This window comes from Wyeomyia smithii, chromosome 2, assembly GCF_029784165.1.
Source record: "Wyeomyia smithii strain HCP4-BCI-WySm-NY-G18 chromosome 2, ASM2978416v1, whole genome shotgun sequence".
Taxonomy (NCBI): Eukaryota; Metazoa; Arthropoda; class Insecta; order Diptera; family Culicidae; genus Wyeomyia; species Wyeomyia smithii.
In genome coordinates this window covers 26,600,508-26,621,679 of record NC_073695.1, presented here as the reverse complement: position 1 = coordinate 26,621,679, position 21,172 = coordinate 26,600,508, and the positions used below count along the sequence as shown (strand labels likewise).

At 37.5% G+C, this 21,172-nt stretch overlaps 1 protein-coding gene across 13 annotated transcripts in view; it reads right to left on the bottom strand.

The window, feature by feature from the left end:
- Positions 1-21,172, bottom strand: part of LOC129722423 (gamma-aminobutyric acid receptor subunit beta) — a 187,920-nt gene that overhangs the window by 17,245 nt on the left and 149,503 nt on the right. For 11 of the 13 annotated variants that reach the window (XR_008727598.1, XM_055675858.1, XM_055675859.1 and 8 more), the window contains exons 8-9: positions 20,213-20,497; positions 11,369-11,841 (exon numbers count right to left, since the gene is read on the bottom strand). Coding sequence is in view for 12 of the 13 variants with exons in the window: in XM_055675858.1 (XP_055531833.1) it covers positions 11,369-11,841; positions 20,213-20,497 (758 nt within the window). In the remaining variant the exon portion in view is untranslated. The remainder of the gene's footprint in view (positions 1-11,368; positions 11,842-20,212; positions 20,498-21,172) is intronic. The other 2 variants (XM_055675867.1, XM_055675868.1) reach the window with 2 other exon arrangements.

The window sequence follows — 21,172 nt, the reverse complement described above, 5'->3', positions numbered from 1 at the left end:
GGTCTCTGGTCACAGTGATGAGTCCTCCAGAGAGAAAAAAGACTTTCGATGAAGTACTTCTCATGGCTCCATCGATGCCCAAGCTAGGCTTAGCTTGAGTGGATTATTCAGACCGTTTTTCTTATTAGGGATGTACCACTGACCCTAGAAGTTATTTCTATGAATTAACTTTTCGTGCTCCTGTCTATGTTGTGCCTTTTCATGAGTATTTCCATTGGAAAGTGAGATGCATTATCAAATGCTCCCTGAATATCAAGAAAGGCTGCCAAGGAAATTTTGATTTTTCGCACTAATGTGTGTAGCGTGTTCTAGATTTTTTGTTATTTTTCGAAGGATATTAAAATTCACATAAACCTTTCCGACCGGGCTGCTACGAAAAATGAAGAAGCAAGTAAGCGTTTTTATATAGGGATTGCTTCGATTTGGGTTTTGCTATCCGTCATTTTTTACCTACACAATTGTGTGAGCTCGGGCAGAAAGGGATAATATTCAAATCCTCCAAGATGATTGCTCGAAAAAACTACAATGTATTTTGCGGTGAAAACAGCTTTCAGTCCTTATCATTTTTTAACAACGTGTTTTGTTATTGAATCCACCACTTACAAAAATAATACCATAATAAACATTGTCAGTGACTTCTAAACGTATGAGGAAAATGTCTGAAAATTGTGGTTAAGATACTTAACTACCGTAAACTGGAGTGCCTTTGATCACCGGGGTGACTTTGATCACTGTACCTCTTTTTTGAAAATGTGGTAAAAAAGCGCTCGTAGTGCTTGGGATTTGTCGTAATCTTCACTGATTGTGTGGATAAATGTCTGCATTGCTACTATTCATGCATTTCCTGCTATTTGAGGAGTGTTTTTCAAGCTTAAATTATAATTAAAAATAAAGTGTATTTTTGGGCGATTTTTGTTGCATACAAACAATCGGTTCAAGCAGATTCAAAACAACAAGATGCAATGCGTAAAGTTTTTTTAAATTTGTTTCCAGATTAGTTCTTAAGATGAACAAATATTATAAAATGTATTTCATTGTTATTTTTGCAAGTTTTTTCCCGAAGGCAATGTTGAGTCCCAATACGCTGTGGGTATTACATATTTCTTTTGTACTAAAACCCAAAACGTGAAGTAACATGCAAATTTGGACAATTGCATAAGTCATATTCCACGTGGACTAGTTTTTGATGATTTTAGACCACCTTCCCTCTCAGTGGATAATCATTCATATATATTCTAAAAATTTTGTATGAATCTTGGACATTCGCCAACATAAACTGTTCACGTAGAATTTGAATGGCCCTAAAATTGCTTTCCAGATTTATAAACTCGTTTAAGTCGTTTTAGGCTGTTTAATTTAGTGAAAGTAGCAAAGTGTTACTTCAAATTCATCAAAATAATGAAGTGATCAAAGTCACCCCGGAATGATGATTGGTGTAAAATTTCTAGAGCATATTTAAAAACAGCAAAATTGCTGCTAAACTCTTGAAGTAGTGACTGAATCTTCCTCAATGCATGCCAGTACTTATTTTAAAAATTTTAAACAATTTTTTTCAGTATATTCTGAAAATATTTCAGATACAATAAAAAAAGTGATCAACGTCACTCCAGTTTACGGTACCCAAAAAACCTTTTTATTGTATTTTAGTGTTTTTTATTGTTTTGGTCAATGATATTTGATGTGAAATTGATGTATTTACAATAGAAAAACATAGTTAAATTAGTTTAGCATTAGTACATAGTACAATTACAACTATTTCTAGGATCTTGGAGGTTATTTTTTCGTATTCTGAGTTTATTTTGATCGTTTTTATTTGGTCATTTCTGGCCTTTTTTCGCCATTCTAACCTTAATATGGTATCATTTTTGTTTTCATCCGTTCAATGCACTCAGGATGGTTGTCCACAATCTTGGGCTTAATTTGAAACTATTTTCTGTTGCAGCCATTTTTATTTACTGTTATTAGAAACATTTTTCCGCCATTTTTGATGTTCAGTGAAAGATGGAAAGCACTTCCAGTAATAATCCAAATCACCGAAAAATGCTTGATTTCAAACCTATTACACAAAGCGAAAACAAGTTTTGCATCGTCGGAAACCTTTAAAAAATATTTCCTCAATGAAAAAAGTTTGAATTCGGCACGAACTTAAATAATTCAAAAGTGAACTTGGAGAACGTTTTCAAAAGCACAGTAGAAAATTATGCGAAGTCTTTGTTATCGAGAGGGAATGACAGGGAAATATTCGTGTTACATATTTGAAAAAAAGATCCTAAAATGATCATATGGTCGGAAAATAATATTAAGTGTAATCTGCTTTGAATGGCCAGTATTTCTTAAACCCGAAAAGTGAAGTTGATCGGAAATTATTAATAAAAAAAATTCATATAAGATAAAAAATATACCCGCAATTTTCGTGGCTCTTTTAATAACCGAAAGTCATTTTAAAACTTTAGAGGAAGCTAAGAAATTCTAAATTTGGCTAGATATCCCTGAATTGTTTTCAATAGTTAGAACAAGGAAAATAGGATTTGTCTAATTCAATTTTTTTCAAGACCAGACGCAAGAAAACGCGAGAGAAAGACGATATGAGGTCTTCCAGTTTCAAACAGGATATTATTTTGTTTGAATCATTTAAAGTAGTGAGGACAAAACCACTTTGGTTGGTTCACGTGGACTAACCGGGGTCAACCGGTTTTAAAAAAAACTGTATTCTGCAATCTATTGCTCTTGAATATAACAGAAACCCATTCAAAAACAGCACGTCGTTTTAAAGAGGAATGATAGAGTTTTCATTTGAAATGGAAAATCAAGCCACGAACAGTTCAACTCTTGACGCGCAGCCAACATCAAAGCAACGCAATATGCTGAGCCTGTGGTGTATGATGTGGATGGTCAGTATTCCTAGTTTGCGGGTAGTAAGTGCACTCACGCACCGATATTTCTGAAGCCTGAGTTGAAAAGTGATCCGGATGACAAGGTAAACTTGTTGCTCACTCAATTTTATGAACGAATCTTGAAGTATTTTTTCTCACCTTTCCAATGTTGGCGTCAAATATAAAATCGACGCTTGCGAACTAATAAAATTCTAATTAACTTCTAATAAAATTCAGATACTTTCAATTATTTAGACGAAAAATATCTTTTCTTGAAGACCTCGTGCCACCAGTTGATCGGTTACGGCGAGAATCGCTCAAGCTAAAACTAATTAAAAGTTCATTGAAACGTTCTTCTGGAGGCTAAACAAGAGAAGCAACTAACAAAATTATCACCAACACAAAATGCTGTTGTGGTCGTATTTTTTCTCGGAGTTCTATAAGGCAGCATCCATAAATTACGTAACGCTCATAGGGGGTTAGGGGGGTGGGGTATCCTTGAGCATTACGATTTGTTGCACAGGGGAGGGTGGAGTCGAGTTCAGCGTTACGTAACGAAAAATGTCTGGAGAGACTCTCAAAAAACGAGCATTTTTATCAAGGAAATCCTTCTGCAGCGTTACGTAATTTTTATGGGGAGGAGGGGGGGTAGGTGTTGGCGTTACGTTTCGTTATATATGGGGGCAGGCGTCCAAAAATCGGGTTTTTAGCGTTACGTAATTAATGGATGTCGCCTGAATTGTCTCGAATTTTAGTACGAAAAAATTAACTTCTGCAAAAGATAAAAGAAAAGAATCCCGAATTAAGTTACGACTCAAGTTTCAAGAGAAAAAAAAATTGAAAAATTCATTTAGAGCGAGCCATAGCGTCGTCATAAAAGCGATTCAAAGGTCATACAAAGCAGAAGAAAGCAAGGAAGTGCTACTTTTTTCATTTCATCCAAAGAAACTGCGGCTGAAGTGCATCGAGAGTTAGATAAAGTTTGCGGAAATGTGTTAGGTGAAGCAACGAGCTGCGATTGGTTCCGTCGTTTTGAAGATGACAATTCCGATGTGACGACAGTCCGCGTGAAGGAAGGTTTTAATCTCTCGAAGTCGCTGAATTGGAGGAATTGCTCGATAAAGATATTCGGTATTACGAGTTATCTACAAACATTCCCAAACATTTGCATGCTTTGAGAATGATTCAAAAGAAACTTGGGTTCCTTGAAATGCGAAGGAAGGGTATCTTTATCGTATCATTCTTTACAGAAACCCAAAGAAAAAACGTCATCGTCCAATGTACATCGCAGCTCTGGTCATATGAAGACATTGAAAAATGGTTCGATTCATGGATAGCCTCAAAAGACGAACACTTTTATCGTAACGGTATTTTAACTCTGCCAGAAAGATGAGACAAGGTTGTAGCTAGCGATGGGCAATACTTTGTTTTACTGATTTAAAAGTAGCTATTTTTTGTCTAGTTTTATTAAGAATTGTTCTAGGTTTATTGAAAAAAAAAAAAACGGCAGGAACTTATTTTTTGTTTAAACAACTTGTATTTGACACGGCACAATACAAATTATTGTTTTACGGAGCCAGTAATCTCTTGTTTCTTACTTCATTGAGTAGCTAATAAACTAAGAGCAAATTTTTTATCCATGCTGCCGACTACGAGATGGACGGGAACTTTGTTTCCCACCTAATAAAATATTAAAACCTCCAGTTTAAACCGTCGCAAAGGGATAAGAATTTCATACAATGCCTAAAGTTTTCGAAAGAATATTCGAAGCAAGAATAAAAGCAGAGAAGAACTCATTTTTTAGAATACACTGGTAAAGAGTCATTTTGGTGAAATGTTTTTGTTTTCGCAAAAAAGTAAAAATTCAGAGTCCCCAAATATTTTAGTTTTTTTTTTTAGTTTTAAATTAGTTTATTTGACACGGCACGATACATTTTCTGTTTTACTGAGCCAAGTACAATTCGTTTTAATTCTACGTTAGCAGGGAAAAGAGGGAGGCCTTTTCTTTATTCTCGCGGCCGACTACGAGCTAGTGGGGATTTAAGGTGAGAGGAGGGGAGATACAATTTTGACTTAAAACTATTTTGGAACTTTGTTTTTCAACTGGTAGAGCAATTGTATTCTTGTTTGTTGTGGGTTCAAAATATTTGTGTAAGCATAGTTGCGGGCTCTTCGTTTCCGTGTCTTCAGCATAGCATATTTGTATCCTTAATCTGACAAATAGACAAAGAAAATTTTAAATTTTAATGTCAGCGTTTTTCAGAAAGCAGTATAACTGTGTCATGTACTGGAGATCACCGCTTCCCAGAATGTCTCTAACGGGTACGTTCGGTTGTTTTCCTCGGGCCCGAAGGGAATCTATAAGCTCGGACCTAACACCACAGTATTCGGTACACGACCAAACAACATGCTCGATGTCATGGTAGCCATCGCCACAAACGCAGTGATTACTGTCTACAAGCCCTATACGAAAGAGATGCGTGTTTAACGTGTAGTGATTGGACATAAGTCTAGACATCACGCGAATGAAGTCCCGACCTACATCCAACCCCTTGAACCATGCTTTCGTCGATACCTTAGGAAAAATGGAATGTAGCCACCGTCCCAGTTCATCTGAGTTCCATGATGATTGCCAACTGTTGAGTGTTCTCTGACGCAAAATGCTATAAAATTCATCATAAGCAATTGGTCTTCCATAAATATCGCCATCAATAGCACCCACCTTAGCTAAAGAGTCAGCCTTTTCGTTACCCGGAATCGAGCAATGAGAAGGGACCCACGCTAAGGTAACCCGGTAATTTTTATCTGTTAAAGCACTTAAAAACCACCGTATTTTCCCCAGGAAATACGGGGTGTGCTTCACAGGCTTCATCGATCGCAGAGCCTCAATGGCACTGAGACTGTCTGTGAAGATGAAGTAGTGGTCTGTGGGTAGGGTTTCGATGATTCCAAGAGAGTACTGAATAGCAGCAAGTTCTGCGACGTACACGGAAGCAGGAGCATCGAGTTTGTAGGAGGCGGTAAAATTTTCGTGGAAAACACCGAAGCCAGTGGACTCATCTAGATTAGATCCGTCAGTGTAAAACCTTTTATCATAACTAACATGTTTGAACTTATTCGAAAAAATCTTAGGGATCTCTTGGGGTCGCAATTGATCCGGGATACCAGAAATGTCTTGTTTCATGGTGGTGTCGAAAAATATAGCATTATTAGAAGTATCTAAAAGTGCGACATTGGAGGAATCGTATGAAGAAGGATTAATATCTTGAGCCATATAGTCAAAATATAAAGTCATAAATCTGGATTGAAATTGAAGGTCGACCAACCTCTCGAAATTTTCAATTACTAATGGGTTCCTAACTGTGCATCGAATTAGCAACCGGTAAGAGAGATTCCAAAAACGATGTTTCAACGGAAGAATACCCGCTAACACTTCAAGACTCATCGTATGGGTCGACTGCATGCAACCCAAGGCAATACGCAAACAACGATATTGTATTCTCTCTAATTTTATAATGTGCGTGTTCGCGGCGGAGCGGAAGCAGAAACAGCCGTACTCAAGAACTGACAATATCGTTGTTTGGTAAAGCCTTAGAAGGTCTCCTGGGTGGGCTCCCCACCAGGTTCCGGTAATCGTACGAAGAAAATTAATCCTCTGTTGGCATTTTCGTGTCAGATACCTAATATGACAAGCCCAGGTGCATTTAGAGTCGAACCAGACCCCGAGATATTTAGCGACTAAAACCTGAGAGATCGTTTTACCCGTTAGTAGGAGCTGCAGCTGAGCTGGGTTATGCTTCCTAGAAAAAACGACCAACTCAGTTTTCTCCGGAGAGAATTCGATACCCAGCTTAAGAGCCCATTCAGACAAATTGTCTAAGGTATCTTGCAATGGTCCTTGCAGATCGCTAGCCTCGCTACCAGTAATGGATACAACGCTATCGTCTGCAAGTTGCCTTAGCGTGCATGAATTTGCAAGACATTCATCGATGTCATTGACGTAAAAATTATATAAGAGAGGACTTAAACATGAGCCCTGGGGAAGGCCCATGTAACTAATTCGGGAAGTTGTCGAATCGCCATGTGAGAAATACATATGCTTTTCTGACAACAGATTGAGCAAAAAGTTATTCAAATTTAGTGAAAGTCCCTGCGAATGAAGTTTCGCGCTTAAAACTTCTACAGAGACAGAGTCAAAAGCCCCTTTAATATCCAAGAACGCAGAAGCCATTTGCTCTTTTCGAGCAAATGCGAGTTGAATTTCAGTAGAAAGCAACGCTAGGCAATCGTTCGTCCCTTTGCCCCGGCGAAAGCCAAATTGAGTATCTGAAAGTAAACCGTTTGTTTCGACCCATTTGTCTAACCGTAAGAGGATCATTTTCTCCATTAATTTCCGGAGGCAAGAGAGCATTGCAATCGGCCTATATGAATTGTGATCAGAGGCAGGTTTCCCGGGTTTCCGAATAGCAATGACTTTTACCTCCCTCCAGTCATGCGGAACAATATTTAGCTCAAGAAACTTGTTGAACAAGTCCAACAAGCGTCTTTTTGCAGAGTCGGGTAGATTCTTCAACAGGTTGAATTTTATTCTATCTAACCCTGGAGCCTTATTGTTGCACGACAGGAGAGCCATTGAAAATTCCAACATCGAAAATGGAGGCTCTTCCGTAGTTACTATAAACGCGTCGCGAAAGGTTTTCTGTTCCGGTACAGAGTCCGGACAGACCTTTTTGGCAAAATCGAGTATCCAGCGATCTGAATACTCCTCACTCTCATTCGAAACGTCACGGTTCCGCATGCGCCTGGCGGTATCCCAAAGAGTGCTCATCGCTGTTTCCCTCGACAACGCGTTTACGAACCGCCGCCAGTACCCGCGTTTTTTCGCCTTTACTAAGCTCTTCATCTGCCTGCCCAGTGCCTCGTACTTTCGTAGTAGGTTGACAGTGCCGTACTCCCGGTAGTCCTTATACGCCGCGGACCTTCGCGCGTACAGCTCAGAGCACTCTTTGTCCCACCATTTGTTGGGAGGGCGTTGTCTAATCGTTACCCCGGGTATCGGTTTCGTCTGAGCTTGCGTCGCGGCGTCGATTATCAAGCCAGCTAAGAACGCGTATTCTTCCTCCGGAGGAAGTTCCTCGTGAGTCTCGATAGATTCCGCTATAATAGACTCATAACGCTTCCAATCAATATTACGTGTAAGGTCGTAGGAAATATTGATTGGGTTCGGGGGAGTTGAACCATTAGCAATTGATATAACGATTGGAAGATGATCACTACCGTGGGGATCGTTGATTACTTTCCACTGGCAATCTAACGCTAGTGATGTCGAGCAGAGGGATAGGTCAAGCACGCTTTCACGTGCCGGAGGATTAGGTACGCGTGTCGCTTCCCCAGTATTCAAAACTGTCATATTGAAGTCGTCGATCAAGTTACAGATTAAAGAAGATCGGTTGTCGTCGTACAGCGACCCCCATAGCGAACAGTGAGAGTTAAAATCTCCCAAAATCAAAAAAGGTGCGGGAAGCAATTCTGCTATATCAAGGAGTTGCTTCTGTTCAATCCGCGCGGATGGGGGAATATATAACGAAACAAGGCAAAGGTCTTTTCCATTCATATTCGTTTGAATGGCAACAACTTCAATATTCGAGATCGAGGGGAGGTCAATTCTGAAAAAAGAATAGCACTTTTTGATCCCTAAAAGTACCCCTCCACCGTGTGAGTCTCGATCTCGACGAATGATGTTAAAATCGTGGAAATTAAGTTGGTCATTTGAATTGAGAAAAGTTTCACAAAGCGCGAACGCATCACAATTGTATGTGTTTATCAAATGTGAAAATAAATCAAATTTGGGGATGATACTTCTGCAGTTCCACTGTAACACAGTGACAAAATTCCTAACCTCTTTCAACGAATTAGTCATCGAAAGATACGATAGCTGAAATGAGGGGCCAAGTTGCTGTGAGTTGCTTCAAAAAGGTTTTCACTGTTGGGAGAAGGGCAAGAAGAATGTTTTGAAGGGGATCTGGTATGTTGAATGTTTTAAATATCCAGTCCACAATATCAGAGAATTTTATGAACCCTGTTTCTTTTATGTCTTCTGATCGAGAAATGGGTGCCCGAGGGGTTTTTGGTGCCCCAGGAAGCGGTGGGTACTCCTGGTTTGATTTGAAATTAAAACCGGGGGGTACTTGCTTCGGTTTTTCTTCACCGCTTCCTTTTTGTGTTGTCTTATTGGTCATTCCGCTAGGGGTTATCTTACGACCTTTACTAGAAAGATTAGGAGAGTTGAGCATTCTCCTCTTCCTAGATCCCTCTGGCAAGGCATAGGAACACCCTTCGACGGGATCGTCAGATGTACCCTCATCGGTTGGCAAAAAGGAAAAGATGTTTCCTGTCGAGGGTGGCTCAGCCCTCTTAAGCATTTCTGCAAAAGAGCGCTTTGATCGTTCCTCAAGGGAACGCTTAATTTTTTCCTCGCGCTGTTTGTACGCGGGACATGCCGGAAGGTCATGCCGAGTTCCCTCGCAATAAAGACACTTTTCAGTATCCCCACTGCAAGCGTTCTCAGCATGATTGCCTCCGCACTTGCTACAGCGTGCCTTGTTGCAGCAGTAGGTGGCTGTGTGACCTAACTGCTTACAGTTTTGGCAATGCATGACCCGCGGTACGAACAGGCGTACAGGTAGACGAACCCTGTCCAAGCGGACGTAGTTCGGCAGCGCGGATCCGGCGAATGTTACTCGGAAGGAATCCGAAGGGAGGAATTTCTTCTTCCCTTCTTCGATGGATACTGAATGCAATTGCTTGCAATCCAGTATCTTTACACTTTGCATCAAGGGGTTTTTAAAGCAGCCAACTCCATGACGCAAAATGTCATCGACAGTGAGATTCCCCTCGGTAACCACACCGTCGATTTCTACATCCTTGGCAGGGATGTACACGCGATACTCTCTCGTGAAGAGCTCGTAGCCAGCAATCTCGTTTGCTTGCTTCAAGATACTCACGACAACTCGCAGTTTGTTCGGCCTCACCTTCGTAATCTCGGTTACGGCCGAAAAATGTTTTGCCAGGTCTTTGCCAATTTGGATAATATTCAATGGCTTCTTTATGGGCCGGAAAAAAACAACGTAGGGACCGCCAGCGGCATCTGGGTAAGCTTTTACCCGTACTTCCGGTACTCTTGGTACAGGACTTGGCAAAGGGGAGGGCACAGGGGAAGGTAGGGGTGTGCTGATGGGAGAAATTTCAATTTCTTCCCCGTTTGTTTCCACCTCCAGGAAAAGTTGCACCTGCATGTCGTCCATTTTGCGGGAGCGTTACGCTCTACCGCACACAAACGATAAATATTCGAATATGGGGGGGGGGTTCAAGTAGTTGATGTTAAATTTTAAAAACAATTTTTCAATCTACAATGGATCAAATAAAAAAAAAGACAGTAATACTAATACTAATAACAATAGTAATAATAATAATAATAATAATAATTATAGTAATAGTATTAATAATAACAATAATAATATCAATAATAATATTAATAATAATATTATAACATAGTAATAATATTGATAATAATAGTAAAAATTCTAAAGGTAATACTTCACCGAACGTCTAAGTCACGACCTCACGGCTGATAGTAGGATTAATCGAGCGTCTCCGCAGAACAAACAATGACGATCCAGCTTCGTGTTGAGACACAGTGGCCGTGTCCTACACGCGACCTTGTAGATGCCACTTGTAGTTGACTTCCACTCGCTCGATCGTATGATGGTCCGTGCTGCTAGCGGGGTAACAGCGGTGCGGGAGAATTATTCTTGCTGATATATCAGCTGCGTATCGAATCACTGGCGGGGTAGCCTGCCCCTACCAGTGTGCAGATGTTTCTGCCGATATATAACAGTCTATTGTTATTGCGCAGCACGAGAACTAATCGACAAAAAAACACCCGTACGATAACTCGTGTATTGTTATTTTGCGAACTCAAACGGAGATAAACAATTTGCGTCTAATCGAGACGAAAGCAAAACAACGAATGTCCCCAAATATTGTTTCGCTTACAAAAAATAATTCGCAATATTATTTTCATTTTTCTTATAAAACCCTATTAAATGATAAAAAAATTCGAGATACACTTTTTACGCGGAAAACAAAAATTTTCAAATTTTCGTTTTGATTAAAATTCGAATGTGGCGGATAGTTTATGCTGGTAAACACAGGTTTTGTCCTAGAGCTTAAACTGGAAAAAAAATGAGAGCTTATAACTTTCTAATCATTCCTGTGAATTCTGGTGCCCCCAATGATAACTTTTTCAGAGACCCAAAAGAGTTTTCCCGTAAGCACGAGCTGTGCGGCATTTCGATGCACTTCTACATAACCTAGTGGCTCCAAAATTCACACGAATGGTTAAAAAACTGTAACATTCCTAGAGCAACTTTTTTCGTTGTTAACCAGTGTTATGTTTCGCCAAAATACAGGTAGTTGATTCTATTCGCACTCACCTTGCCCGGGTGTATCAGATGCTGCGGTGCGCCCGATTCCTCGTCCGGTCCGCCTCCGCCACCGCCCGGTGGACCGCCACCCCCGCCCGGTGGTCCACCGCCGCCCCGTCCGCCGTTGATCGTGTTCTCGAGCGTGCCGCCTTTCGAGTGCGCCTTCGGGTCGTGCACCTTAAAGCGCACCTCTTGGAATAGTGGACCTACAATAGAACAACCTCGTGATCCCGCGATATTATGGGGGGGCACATTGGACATCGTACCGCTACGGCTGCCCATCTGTTGTTTCGGGGTGTGCTGGTGGCCATGGCTGTGCCCGTGGCCGTGACCGTGGCTGTGATCGCTGGTCGGTGGCGGTGGAGGCGGATGGTTGGCGTCCGCCTGCTGTTGCTTTTTCTGCTCAGCGATTTTCTGGATTGCCATGAAGCGCTGCTTGCGCATCTGTATCCGCTTCGCCATATAACCGACGGTGGCGTATTCTATGTTTTGCGTGTTTCGGTTCGGAAAATTTATTTAGTGCAAGATTATGCAAAGTGGTGGGGATGGTGGGATGAAAGAGAAACAGATCAGTATCGTGGAAAAATATCGCCAAGTGTGGATTAACAACAAACAGTATTCAAAACGAGAATTGTGGTTCAAACAAACACCTAGTCGAAAGCACACGTACACACAAATTACGTTTACATCCAGAATTGATATACATAAGAGATAGAGAGTTCGAGTGATGGATGAGCGGTTTTTTTTTTGGTTTGTTTGTTGGTATTTAGCACTTGTTCAGCCTAGCCTTCTGTTCGATACGACTAAATCTACTACTGGATGATTGATCGCTATGATATTATGGGTTGCCGTGATCGGTCAAAAGACAGAACGGACAGCAAGAACGTGGTAGCAAAGTGACTAACAGCATGGCGAGCGGTCGGCAAGTTTTCCGCAATTTCTAACGCATCCAAAATCAAGATCCGGAACCTTTTCGATCCCCCGTCCTAGTGGGGGGTTCACAGGTTTCCGGTCCGCTTTGAATGAGTGATCTTTGAGTGGGCTTGAGAGCCGTAAGCTGAAATTCTGGAAAACTAACCACCCTCTGGAAGCGTTCACACGACGTCCTACGCACGACTAGATGATTGAGGTGTGGATGCAGATGAGCTGAACACGTGACTCGGTATCGGTGCTGATGTGTATGTGAGAGTGGTTGTCTTTGTGGTGGTTGGATGAGAGATGAGAAAATTCGATAAATTCATCAAATCAACTAAAAGTAACGCTATTGTTCACCACCACGTGCCGTATTTTCTTGTGCTAAATTGCTATTGCACTCTCTAGCTGACCACACTTTATCCTTTTGTTGGTCAGCTTTCCGGTTGCATTCATCGTGGGTTGATTGATTAACTGTTGACTTTGTTTGCTTTGAATTTCCACTCGAAATCGGAATCGGTTGCCTAGTTGTTAGCAATGATGACTAAATTGAATGTATTCTTCTGTAATCGTTATTCTGTCCTACTTTGTTCTGGCGTGTGCTAATCATTTCGGAGCGGGGGGCGATCGACTGGCAAGCCGGCAATTGCTGCTGCCGGCTTGCACCGATCGACCGATCCGAGATGATTGGTTGTTGCTCTCATGAGGTGCGTCAAAAGCTCTACTGTAGTTTTAGTATACGTGAGAAAGAGAGAGAGACGTAATAATGTTTCGACTGTGCTTATTTGGAATGGTTTCTTAGTATTAGATTTTGCTTGTTTCTTTTAAGATGTCATTCAATAAATTCATCAGATTGGAAAAAAGCCGCACGCCGGGGAATGCCTTGTGTAGAGTACCTGGATGTTGCACTGAACGGTTGATGAAATTATAGTGCAGATTGGGTTTCAAGCCAATGCGGTGCTCTTTTATTGTTTTGGTTTCAGTGTTTTCGTCATTCGTATCTCAACTCATGGAAATCAAAGGTAGACATATAAACGAACCGGTTAATTTTTTTGTATCAATTCGAAAATTGCTCCGTGCACTCAACTCTCGTAATGCCTCACGAGAGGGTCTTGTAGATATTATTTCTCCAAGCTATTAAAAATGGAATAATTCCATCCTGAGGTAGAATGTTCACCGAAATACGCGATGACGTGTGTTCTGTTTCCGAATCAGACTCCTGCGAATATGTTTCATCTATAATGTCTATAATGATCGCTTTCGAAAGGTGAATTGAAACCGATGGGGGAAATGCGTCTGTTTGAATAATTCTGTGTTTCATTCATAACACAGTTTCTCGTACATAAATTCAGCTTGGAACACGGATAACTGCATGAAAAAATAAGGATAACTGTTTGCAAAATTCAACCCTATTTTCCCCTCAATTAGCGAGAGGGAAATATTTGAGTATAAAAATATATATAAAATATTTTGAACATTTTTATTGAAACATTTTACTTGACATTTTACATTTTTCTTTATAACTAACTATTTTTCTCTTGAAACGTCTTTGGAGCCATTTTTTTAATACGTAAGGGTTAAGAACCAAGTTTTTTCAAGAATGCTTAAAAGGGGAAAAGAGGAAATTTGACTTATTTAAATTCAAAACTTTTACAAAACTCTAGTAATAGTTATGCGTGTGTTTTTCTTTATTTCTTCCTCAGATTTTTTTGAAGAATTACACAATATAGACAATCTAGTCAAATACCCGACGTTTCGGCCGTTTTTGGTGGCCTTCTTCAAGGGTATTTTAACTGTGTCGTATTTGTCTACAACTTTTTACCTCCGGCCTTTGGAAAACTACATTTTAGGCAAATAAGACACAACCAAATTTCGCTTGAATAAGACAACCAAAGAACGGCCGAAACGTCGGGTACTTTGACTAGATTATCGTGTATTTTTTTCCAAAAAAGACTGAGAAAGATAAAAGACAAAAATAACATCCGTTTTAAATTTTGCAAAATTGGTAAAAAAATTTGGATGTTTAATATACTCTGCTTTGTTTATCGAATTATGTATTTTTTTATTCGCCCATATTCACTATTCTTTACTTCATCAAGATAAAAACTGAATTGTTTAAAATGCTCCGTTTTTCTAATATCTATGAATTCGGCAAATAAAAAGACTCATTGAAAAAAAACACGGTATCTAATCAATTTTTATTTTTGCCCTACTTAAATTGTGAAAATTTGCTAATTTATTTTGTTGAAATCCACAAATCCAGCCAAGTGACGTTAAAGACAAATTGTAGATAATTGAAACTTCACCGGAAAAAATACAATAAAAAAAAACAGGTAATCTTTGTAAAAACTAAAATTAAATTTACATATTGCCCTTCTCAAATATTTTTAATATTTTGTTGTGAACAAAATTTGTTTTCAAAACTTTCACAGGGATTTCAATTTAAAAATTTTCATGAAAATAATCTTACTTATTACATATAAAAAATATATTATTTATCGAATTTCATTTTCATTCTCGCTCACTTGTTTTGTCTTTTCAAAAATAGTTCCCAAACAAACTTGTAACTTAGCCGGGCTTCGTTGAGTGAATTCTCAAAACGACGAAGCCTGACTTTTTTGACCTACAAGAAATATTATGATATGGTATATTTGAAATCATTTTTTTGTCTAATGTCCAGAGCAGTTCCATAAAAAATGTATCAATTTTAATATTTTTTTTTTTGGTTGAAACTTTGAACCACGACTAATTGAAAAAAATGAAATTCATTATCTTGAAAAGTTTATATTTTAAATATCATCTCTCTCAATGAAAACTACTGAAGGCTAGTTGAGCATAGGATAGTCGTCTCATCATGTAGAAATGAAAAATTTTTTAAAAAAATTAAGTGGAAATTTTTCTTTGATTACTATGATGTCTTCGGTAAAGTTGTCGACTGTAACTGTTTCTTCACAGAAAAAATGTGCACTGTAAAACAAACAAAAATAAGAAAAAGAAAACAAAAATATTACTATAAATTAAATATTTTAAAACACTCACATCTGATTTTTTCTGCAAAACCTACACGTTTTACCTATATTGTAAACTAAATATTGATAGTTTTTCGAACGTGAAAAAATGGGAAAAAAGTCAAAAATTGCAGAACTAAAAAAAAAAACAAATATTTAAAATATTTTTTTCACTCAAATCCTTTTTGTAGTGTAATTTTTAAAAGACACAACTTTGCCGAAGGTCTGCCGATCAAACAAGGGAGAAATGCTTACAAGGTTAAATTTCTCGTGAGCACAAAGAATTTCGTGCTAACAGATAGATCAAATTTACTGTGTGTGCCTATTAATGACAAACATATTTTAATGGCCAAAACGGTTTGTTTGATTTTTGTTCAAAGTTGTATACAGTAATTTTAATCATAAAAAAAAAATAAAAACATACGATGTAAAAAAATTGAAACATTTTTTTTCTGTAAAATTTAAATCTTTTTTTTTTTAATTTTCAACCAGCTATGTTTAGCTAAAATTGTATGGTTTTCGTAGAACATAATTCAGAATTTTGATATGAGAGTTTTTTTGAGAAATTTAATTTATAACAAATTTTTATTTAATTTTTTTTTGTCTTACGTTGTATGTTTTTACTGGAAGGACTGAATTACTGTCTACAAATTTACCGAAGACATCATACCAATCAAACAAACCTTTCTGGTTTGCCTTCTTTTATTTTATTTGAAAATAATTTAAATTTTTTTATCTCTCCATGATAAGACAAGCCCCAATGTTTAGCTAAACTTCTATAGCGTTCATGAAAATCATAATTTTAAAAAAATAAGGTTTTTGAGATAATTACAGGTCTGACCCAGTTATATATAGACGCAATTTTATGTGGCAGGTTTTTTTTCTACTTCAAAATCTAAAGCTGAAATGTCGTAGGGTAACGTTTATATAATACGTCACGCTTCAGGAGAAATGAGGGTGGGCTACCTGCTGAAGCGTTGCAACCCATGCGGAAAATTTTCAGGATGCATACGAAAGGAGAGGGTGTCGAAATAGGTATTTTTGAGACGTTCCATAATTGATTCAAAATATCATCAAAATTAAATATTTATAAAATAAAATGAAAAAGAGGGAAAAAATAAATACAAAAAGTAAAAAAAATTACATCAAAAATATTTAAAAAAATAAACAAATAAAAATATTTAAAAAATGGGGGCAAAATTTGAATAAAATTATTAATAAATATAAGAAAAAAAAATTAAAAATTTGCTAGAAAAAGAAAAATATATAAATTTAAAAAAGCATTTGAAAACGTTTTCGGTAGTGATTTTCTTTGGTAGGTTACCTGTAGCAATTTTATACAAAAACTTGCCGAAGAAAATCTTTGCCGAAGACGTTCGATACCCTAAAAGAAATATAAATATAAATGAAAAAATAAACCATAAACAATTAAATTAAAGTTAAAAACGTTCCCTAATTGATTCATAAAACAAAAAATTGAAAAAAATAAAAACAAAAAAATCAAAGAAATCAAGAATCTATATTAAAAAAAAAAAAATAGGAAAACATAAAAATAACAGAAAAATATTAAAAAATTAAAAATAAAATTACTACCAAATAAAATAGTTTAAGAAAATAAAAAAACGGGAAAGCAATTTGAATAAAATAAAGAAAAATAAAGAAAATATTTGAAAAACTGTGAAGAAAATGAAAATAAATTGAAAAAAAAAAGAAATAAAAAAAGTACATGTAAACGTTTTCGGCAGTGGTTTTCTGTAGCAGGTTTCCTGTAGCAAACTTTTGCAAAAACCTGCCAAAGAACCACTGCCGGAGACGTTCGGTACCCTAGAAGACATATAAAATTAAATGAAAAAATAATAAAAAATTAAAATCGTTTAAAAAAATTTGACGTTTAGGGTTAAGAGTAATCAAAGCAAACTACGCTGAGAAAAATCTTTCTCCACGTTTGATTGCATTTACATTAAAAACTACAAGATATGATTGTTTTTTTTTTTTGTAAGAAAATGCAAAGTATCAGAAAAATCAAATGTGTCAATTGAAAATAAATTAAAATTCTAACATTTTTAAGGGAATTGTTCAGAATTGAAATATCCAAAATATCATCGTAGGCTATTGTTCATATTTAGTACGTGATATTGTTACATGATATGTGACTAGTTTTCAATTAGGAGGATTAAGTCGAAAATTGGAAAATAAAAATCCGAAAAATAGAAATACATTTGAAGTTTTATCGGTGTGGTCACCAGCGTTGCCGAGTCGATTTTGTCGATATCTGGGAAAAGAAAAAAATCTGGCACCCATTTCGTGTGACAAAAGTGAAATTTTTTGAAGGAAATTTTTGAGGTATGTAACATGTTTGATTCTGATATTTGATATTCAGTTTCAAAAATGGCTTCGAAGCAAGAGAAGCATCGCATCGAAATTTAGCTCACGCGTCGCGAAAATCCGACCTATTTGCACACCAAGTTTGAAAAATATTTGAATGTGGGCAAATCAATCGTCAATAAGGTAATAAAAAAGTCTGGAAAACGTTTGTGGACTGTCAGAAAGACAAGATTGAGAGAAAATCGAAATCTGAAAACCTCAACAACGACGTAAAGAGTGACTAGAAGTTTCAAGCGGAATCCCAACATTTCCGTTCAAGGCTAACGGCATTCTGTGTCGAAAAAAGTAACCAAGAAGGCTATACAAAAATTGAAATTGAAATTTTTTTTCACACAGACATTTGTATGACCAATTTTCGACTGTAACACCCTTTACCATGCATTACTAAGACATTTGACATTAAAAACAATTGATTTCGGAAGCTTAACTTTGACTGCTTTGAGCGTCTGCTTAACGAAAACGTGTAAATTTTGAAATTTATCTGAAAAAACTCTGTAAATTCTGAAGGCCACGTAAAAGAAGCTCATATTCTAAATGCTGTAATTTATTTAGGTTTAATTTGTTTTCGGTGAAGACATTCAATTATTTGCAACTTTGTGTATGACGTAATTTTGATGGAATTTACAGTTTCAAATCAATGTATTTTTGCGTAAGAGAACTCTAGCGGAAAACATGAATATATTTTGATTCTATTCAAATCTGTGAAGGTAGAGTCTAAAATGATCTATATAAATACTCGCTGGTGACAGAAACATTTAGCCGAATTTTTGAGAGTAAAACTGGAGTAATAATTGGTCACACTAAATAGAGATTTCACTTTTAAAGCTTCGCATTTTAAACCCATCCAAGATATCAAAAAAGTAAAAGCAAAATTTTCATCCAGCTCGGAAAATAGCGACTCGAAAGCTTTGTGCAGTTTTTTTTCTGTTTTCTTTTCATTTGCACTATGCAACACTAATAGTAAATTATAACGCTTGCACTGGAATCGACAGTTTAAACCCCCCGCGTGTGCCCTGGGAAGTCTGTTCCTTTCCCCTCTGCAACTGTGTCGTGTAGAAGACGATGATCCGACGCTCCACCAGAAAGGCATTCCCCGGCGTGCTGCAAAACAAAACCAAAAAAACAAGAGAGATACAACAGAATCTTTTGGTGCTTCGAGTACGCGCGAGTCCTTGCTGGGCTTAAAGCGATTACTGATATTGGTTGTTGCTTTTTTATCCGTTCGGTTTTCGATAGAGTGTCAAAGTTCATTGGGTAAGAAAACGAACAGTAACTTATAGCAGTAGATATAGGAGAAAAAAGTAATTTTAAAAAGAGAAATAGATAGAGTAAGAGAGAGAGAAAAACATAAAACAAAGATTTATTCAATTGCAACTGCTCGTGGCAAGGAAAACGCAAGATGGAAAGAAAAACGGTTTCCATCGGAAACAAGCGAAACATAGCGGTTTGGCTGAGCATAGATGAATTTATCGAATTTGTTTCTGGTTGTATATTGGGTTTCGGTTTGCTTGCTTGTAGTTTTTTTTTCGTTACTCTGATATAGAAAGAGGGGTGAGGCGATTGAAACGTGAGGTGTTGTAGCATATATATTGATATACGATCGGAACAACGTTTCGATTATTGCTAATCGGAGCTGCCTGATTTTTTTTCTGTTTTGCTCGGTTTTGTGGGAGGTTTTGCAAATTACGCGCGGGGCATTCTCAGTCGAAGGTGAGACCCAGTTGTTTTCTTTTTGTTTTCGAGCAAATCCGAGTCAAGGTTCAGTTGCTCGCAATGTGACTAAGTTGCTATTGTATTTGCAAGTTGTATTTTGTTTTAGCAATTGATCGACTAGTGATTATATCAGTTAAGTATGCAACAAATGCGTGAAGTGCCAGTGCTGAGCTCGAATGTAAGTTGCAGTTTTATTTGCATTTTGGTGAGTTAATGGAACTTTTTCGACTTGTCCAACTGACTTTCGGTTTGTCTCAAATCGAACGCTAATATCTCAACTCCTTCTTTATGAGGATGATTTGTGAGTTATTTGTCTTGGAGCACTTCACAATGCACGAGTTTCGTCTGACTTTGAAAAAGCTTGGGTCTTCCGGTTGTTTTTTCGTATCGTTCAGACTTCGATTGGGTTGGGAGTTTTCATCCTACACTGTTGTTGTTTATTATTTGTTTTTTTTTTTTTTGTTTTTTTTTTTTTTGGTTTGAGTTTTAGGGGAATCTCTCATTCTCAGGCCAGTTGGGAAATTGTCTTCGCGTGGGCAGGGCCCTAACACTTGGTGGGGCAAAGCGACAAGCAGTGGAGCAAAAGCTGATCAAAAATTAAATCATGCAAGACTAATTTTTGGAACAGCTTTCTACGGTACCGACAGTGTTAGGACCCCGGCGGCCAGCGAACGGCGCATGACAGTGCGGGATGAAAATTCGCCGTGCCTCAACAAACTTCTAAGTACATGGATTAACACAAACACGAAAGAGACTTGTTATTTGTACAGTAGCAAATAGTGAATATATATAGATATAAAAATATGTATATATAAGTAAGAAAATTGTTATATACCCAGCAGACTGGCAAATACCATGACGAAGCATGTGCCTAAATATACGTCAATCGATTTTACATAAGATATTTTCGGTAAGGCAGCATTCGTTGACGACATCAGTGTTGTCATTGTCAAGACAGTGGTTACACCTAATGCAACACGTGCTGGTGTAGCATTTCTATTTAGCCAAAATGATACCCACGATATGATTACAATTAATCCGGATGGTATGTAAATCTGAATGAGATAATAACCCATCGAACGTACAAACTGTATTTCACATGCTAAACGTGAATAATTTCCTATAAGAACAGAAAAGGGGTTTTATTACAGACAATGTTTCAGTTAGTTCGGTTATCGGTTGATTATTTGAGAATGAGAATAGGTATTATATAACGGTAATAATAATTATAATAGAATAGAAAAATTGGTTAGTAGGGTAAAGGGGGTTCGAACGAAAAATGACAGACTAGAGTGGAACAGGGTTATGCCGTTTGTGGCGGGAGGATGAATATTTTTTTAACCTTATTATGTAAGATAGGTTTGAAGTAAAGCAGATTGCAAATATTTTATGATGAGTGAAATCAGTGATTTTTTTTTCTCGAGGGAATAGGAGTACTTTGTGAGGTGGGTGGCGCTGTGAAAGTGATTTTTTCTTATCTTAATAAAAGTGTGAACCAACAGGAAAAATGCACATTTCTTAGTCGTGGTACGAAGGCTGACGTTTGTGACTTGGATAGCGATCACCATTCGCGCTATTGTGGATTTTGGTCACTAAGATCAACCTCCGTCCGACGGTAAGTGGAAAGTTAATCGAAAATGGCGCACGCAATTGTGTTTTTTTTTTTCTTTAATCCAATTAAACAAGTGGAAAAATAGTAAATTACTGGTGCTTGATAAAAAGAAAATAAAAAAAATTAGTAAAGCGATGCTTATCAACATCTCAAAACATAATTCAAAAAAGGGAAAGTTTTCGA